At 46.2% G+C, this 6,000-nt stretch overlaps 1 protein-coding gene across 1 annotated transcript in view; it reads left to right on the top strand.

Annotated features, from left to right (window-relative positions):
* The first annotated feature begins 711 nt into the window (after window positions 1-711).
* APOB (apolipoprotein B) overlaps window positions 712-6,000 on the top strand; it is a 53,799-nt gene continuing 48,510 nt past the window's right edge. Inside the window, exons 1-2 of the mRNA XM_077311671.1 lie at window positions 712-908; window positions 4,065-4,103. Coding sequence (XP_077167786.1) covers window positions 854-908; window positions 4,065-4,103 — 94 coding nt within the window. The 5' untranslated portion in view covers window positions 712-853. The remainder of the gene's footprint in view (window positions 909-4,064; window positions 4,104-6,000) is intronic.

Below are 6,000 nucleotides of genomic sequence, written 5' to 3'. Positions count from 1 at the left end.
GGGAGGGGGAGGAGCCAGGGAGGCAAAACAGCCTGCAACCAAAACCTCCGAACGCCATGAGTCTGATCAAAACATTCCGTTCCACTAACAGAGGAGCCTTCTTCCAGCGAAGCAACTGGGATTCACTGTGCCTTCTCCAGACGAAAGCTCCACAGAATATGTACTTTAGGGTTCTCAGTACTTTAGGGTTCTCAGCTCCCCCATTCTCAGGACAGAGTCTATGGATTCAACCCCTTGGGTTGCTAAATAGTGGACAGAAACTAATACATATTTTGAGGTATAGTAAGTTCCCAGAATCCGACTGCTGATCTGGTTTGCATGAGCGTCAGGCCTTCCTGGGGCCAAGCTGTGTTGATTCGAGGACGCTCCGCAATTGATTTTTCGGTGGACCGAGTCACTCTGTCAACCTAGCTTCACCATGTTCTTCTTTTGATTTCCGTTATTCATCCCAATTCAGAGGTGCCATCAAATGATGTTCCTAGTGCACCAAACATCCTGTGTGTTTAAAATGTAAGCTCCCCTTCTTTAGGTGGTATGATAATTATTATCCCCCAGTGCTCAAGAGGCTGGCTGAACAAGGCTCCTTCATGATTGCTTTGCACTTCCGTGCCTCCCGCACGCTGCCGCTGGCTGAACCAGCCCGAAGTGGCCTTCTGTGGATATCGCAGAGACGCTCCAGGACTCCAACCTTTGGACCTCATGTAATTTGCTCTGAACTTTCTAAACCGTTTGGCTCAGCTGCTTGCTGGGGAGTATATAAGGACAGGTCCAAGAAGGAGATGCTCAGTTGCTCCGACGCTGGGCTGGGAGGAAGGCGGGCGAGGGCACAGGAGCCGAAGGGTCCTTGCTCAACATGGGCCCCCCACAATTGTGGCTGCTCCTGCTGCTCAGCAGCGGTGCTTTGGCACGTAAGTAGCGTCTTGGCCCGATTGCGGAGGAGGGGAGGGTGCTTAGTGTGCGGTGCTACGCATGAGCAATGACTCCATATAGATGACCTTGAAACTGACATGGGCTGGGTATGACAAGGAGAGCCAGCAGGTCGCAGCGATGTGGGTGTTTCCTTGTGTTATAGCCCCTAGCCGGGAGGGATTGTGACCTTCTTGTTCGAGCTTTTCAGATCTGATATGCACTGCACTGGCATTCACTGCATTGGGCCCATGGCTGATTTATTTCACACCTTATACGGTGTTAGCATGGGGCAGCTTTTGCTTAGGCACTGAGGGTGGCTGCCTCTTCTCCTTCAGAGAGATTGTTGAGATTATAGCCATTTTATTGGTCTGCGTTGTCGTGATAGGATGGCACAGTTTGCAGGATGGTATTTTTGGGCAGGAGTCCATGTCTTCCAAGCGACTTGGCTTGTTAGGTTTTGTTCAGTCCCCAAGGTACTGTTTTGTTTTGAAATTTCTCTATGGATCCCTCCCCCCCCAACCCCCCCCCAACGGTCTCCCTTAATAATAATGGAACAGGGGTATTTCTTTTTAGAGAGTTGGTTTGTATACTCCGCTCTTCACACTCGAAGGAGTCTTAAAGCGGCTTACCATCGCCTTCCCCCCACAACAGACACCCTGTGAGGTAGGTGGGGCTGAGAGAGTGCTGCCAGGGCTGCTCTGTGAGAACAGTACTATCAGGACTGTGACTAGCCCGAGGTCACCCAGCTGGCTACATGCGGAAAAGCTCGCCAGAATCAAACTCTGCTCTTAACCCCCACACCAAGCTGCCTCAAAGCCTTGAAAACAAATATAAAAACTTTGAAATGTAATTTCTAGTCACCACATGCTGATTAGAATATTTGTTGCAATTAGTAGCTACAAGCCAATACCCTTAGGGACATCCTAAAGGGACCGTCCTCTGGATTGGAAAGATGTTTAGGAATAAATGCCAATGAACCCAGAGGCTGCCAATTTTTGAGGAGGATTTGAACACAGAAGAAGTCTTTGAGCAAACATAGCAAAAGGGAGTTTGGACTCTTGAAACCTTGTCAGTCTTTTGTAGGTCAGTGATCTCACCATCTCAATGTTGTAGCGTAATCCTAAAATGCATACGCTTCAATCTTATTTCCAAATGAGCATGCTTAGGATCAGAATGCAAGCACGGGATCTGTGGGGTAGCTTCCTTTTTTTCTTTTTGGCTAGAAGTTTCAACCTATGTTGGACGGTGGGACTCCAGCTTGTAAAGTTGCCCTGAAACTCAGGCCTATCGAAGAGGAAAGGAAGTTTGTCATATGAAGGCTGCCATAAGCAGAACTTGTGGAATTCCCTGGAATAGCAGCAAATATCCATCAGCTCCTGGATTTTTTTTTTTAATGTTTAGATATTATGCTGAATAAACAGGCTCTTTTAAGAATTCAGGCAAAGGCCGCAGTTAATCATATACCACTGCTGTCTGTAGTCAGAATGCCTCTGATGAGCAAGAGTCCTTTTAACAATGCCCTGTCCTTTGAAAGCAAACGTTTTAAGTAGGCTAACGTGCTGAAAGCAGAATGGCAGGCAAACAGGATGGTTTGCAATACATTTATTTTCAATCACACAAACCATTACATCTACTGATACCCTGCGTTTTGACATGTGTTGAATGGCATCCGTCACAGCATTTTTGGGGAATGGAGGGAGTTCTGTATTGTGGGACTTGACTTTTCTGCCTCCCAGTGCATCCTACAGTCCATGAACTAGGGTTGCCAACCTCCAGATGGGGCCTGGAGATCTCCCAGAATTAGAATTCAATTCCATGCGATGGAGATCAGTTCTCTTAGAGGTAATAGCTGCTTTGTAGGATGGACCCTATGGCATTATCCCCTCTCAAGGTTCCGCCTCAACACCCCCCTGGCCAGACCCCCCCCCCAATAATATCCAGGTTATTTTCTAAGCCGGAGATGGCAATGCTAGTTGACCCACCACAGGTAGAAATCCTATTTTTGGAAATATATCCCTGGATCTAAGTTATTACAATTCACTAATATAAAAGACTGGGTCGTCTTTGCTCTTATTATTATTAACCAGAGGTTTATAAAGCGATATTGAGTTGACAGTAAATCTCAAATTTATTTTTACATGTACATTGTCCTTCCCTGGAGGCTCGAGGTGGCTTACAAAGGATTTAAAAATACACTGGAAATTTAAAATTAAAATGCATAGGAATTTTAAATGTTGAATATTCAGTTTGAAGATTTTTTTAAAAATAACAATCAAATATTCAAAACTCAACCGGTTGGTTCCAGCTGCCCTCTTCCTCTATGGAAAAAGAGGGGGAGGGGTAAAATGTTCCCCCAGGTGGACTTCACCTGGGTGGGTTGTAGTCAATATCTTCAGTCAATATCTTGTCTCAATTGGACCCTGCCTTAGGCTTATGAAGTCAAATAAACGGCACGTGGAATGTTTATGGTATCTCCTAGAATCACATGTCATTGGAAAGATAGTTGTCATTAAAAGACTTAATCCTCGGTTGCTCACTAGACCCTACTGAAGTCTGGGGGGGGGGGACCAATTATATCCCCAGGACCAAATTTTCTGTACTCCTCTCTCCCCAGCGTATAGGTATTCACTGGGTCTTTTGTCACTCTGCCTATAAACTGTTGCAAAATCTTCCCAAAGTACAATGTTGCAAAATCCCATGCAATCTTCTCCTTTATGGCTGTGTTGCTTCTATGATAAACCAGTGACAAGAAAAGGGGATCTGCCCCAAGCGCGGACCGAGCAACAAAAGACAAACGGTGCTGTGGGAGAATGAATTTTAATTCACTCTGAGACTCCTACACATTTCCCTTATGCTGCACCAGAGGGGAGTCGAAATGAATGCAAGAATAAATTTTCAAAAGACTTTTGAAAGCATTAATTTCAAAACGTGCTTTTTAAAGACAGAAATTCAAAATCCCGCTGATGAAGCATATGCAAAACACAGAGGGGGTCTTGGGGTGAATGGAAATTAATTCTCCTGCTACGCCAATTGTTTCTTGGGGATGTTTTTTGCATTGTGATAAACCAGACATTTTACATTTGGTTTTGGATACTGGTCGCTTCCGGGCTTGAAAGACAGTGTAAAACTAATTGCAATTTAATTTTCCTTTACAGAACATGACGGGTCAGAAGGTGAAAATCCAACTTGCTCAAGTAAGCTTTTATCCATTCCTTTAGGCCAGACTTGGTTTCATGGTGCCCACCAGCTTCTTCGCCTTGCCTTTCATAGAGCAAATATTCACATGCATAATGGAATAGTTAGCCCACCGTGGTTTCTTTAGACATATTGGCTTGTCTGTCAGAAAATCAGTTCTTTGTGTAGAAGAAGAGCTGTTTTTTCATCCCCCGCTTTTCACTGCCCTAAGGAGTCTCAAAGTGGCTTACAATCACTTTCCCTTCCTCTCCCCACAACAAATACCATGTGAGGTAGGTGGGGCTGAGAGAGCTTGGACAGGACTGTTCAGTTAGAACAGCACTATCAGGGCTGCGATTAGCCCAGAGTCACTCAGCTGGCTGCACTTAGAAGAGCGGGGACTCAAACCTAGCTTGCCTGATTAGAAGCCACTGCTCTTAACCACTACACCAAGCCCTCCGCAGTTAGCACTGATTTGGTGAGACGCTGGTGGCAGACCCCCCTTGGCAAAAAGCAGTTTTTAAACTGGACTCTCCACACACGCTTCATGCAGGCAGGCTGCCATTTTGTTTAAACTGGACTCTTCACGCACGCTTCATGCAGGCAGCCAGCCATTTTGTTTTGAGGCATTGCTTTTACATAGATTCTGTTAGCTGTGCAAGCAGTGGTTTAAAATTAAAGAGGGAAGCGGCTTGTTGATGCTTAGAGGAAAGGGTGAGAGATATCAGTGGATCTACGTCCAGTTCTCTGGCTAATATGTCTGTCAAACCCATTTCAAAGTGGGATGGCAGGGGAAGAGCCAAGGTTAAAAAATCTTGTACACAGGGATGTCAGACCCCAGGTGGGACATGTGGATCCCCCATAATTATAGGTCATCTCCAGGCTAAAGAGATCAGTCCATCTGGAGAAAATGGCTGCTTTGGAGAGTGGAATCCATAGTATTATACAATACTGAGGTCCCACCCCTCCCCAAATTCTACCCACTCCCAGCTTTGCCTCCAAAGACTCCAAGTATTCGCCAACCCAGAGCTGGCAGCTTTACGTGCATGCCTGCATTCTCAAAAAAATATACCACATGCTGTCAAGTCACAACTGTTTTATGGCTACTGCACCAAGGAATTCGGCAGCTTTGGTATAGGAAACACCTGGCGATTTGGTGGTTGAAACCTGAGAAGGGAGGAGTTTAGAGGGGTGTGATGCTATAATGTCCACCTTCCAAAACAGCCATTTTCTCCAGGGAAACTGATCTCTGTCGCCTGACAATCGGTTGCAATTGCAGGAGATATCTAGACTCCGTCAGAAGAAGAAGAGTTGGTTCTTATATGCTGCTTTTCCTTACCCGAAGGAGTCTCAAAGCGGCTTACAATTGCCTTCCCTTTCCTCTCCCCACAACAGACACCCTGAGAGGTGGGTGAGGCTGAAAGAGCCCTGATATTACTGCTTGGTCAGAACAGCTCTATCAGTGCTGTGGCGAGCCTAAGGTCACCCAGGTGGCTGCATGTGGGGGATCAGGGAATCAAATCTGGCTCGCCAGATTAGAAGTCCACACCCCTAACCACTACAACAAGCTGGCTCTCCAGTAGGTAACCCTACTGTCAAGGGTAGTGAAGTGGTGAGATGGTTTGCCATTGCCTTCCTCTTTAGAGTTTTCTTTGGTGGCCTCCCATCCACATACCAACCCTGCTCAGCTCCCAAGATGTGACAAGGTGGGGCTATATCATGCCGCCGCTTCCCCCAAAAGGAAATGCACCCACCAAGCAAGGAAATGGTGGCCGAGCTTCTAGCACTAGCAAACCTCTTGCGCTCAGGAGACGCTTAGTTTCCAAAATATGCTGTGAAAATTAGCAGTTGCAGCGTTAGTCAAAGATCTGTTCTCTTTGGATTGTACAGCTGCTTGTCAGCGCGGTTTTAAAAGTG

The sequence above is a fragment of the Paroedura picta genome, chromosome 1, assembly GCF_049243985.1.
Source record: "Paroedura picta isolate Pp20150507F chromosome 1, Ppicta_v3.0, whole genome shotgun sequence".
In the NCBI taxonomy this organism is placed as follows: domain Eukaryota; kingdom Metazoa; phylum Chordata; class Lepidosauria; order Squamata; family Gekkonidae; genus Paroedura; species Paroedura picta.
The sequence above is the reverse complement of the archived record's forward strand: the minus strand, read 5'-3'. Positions and strand labels throughout refer to the sequence as shown.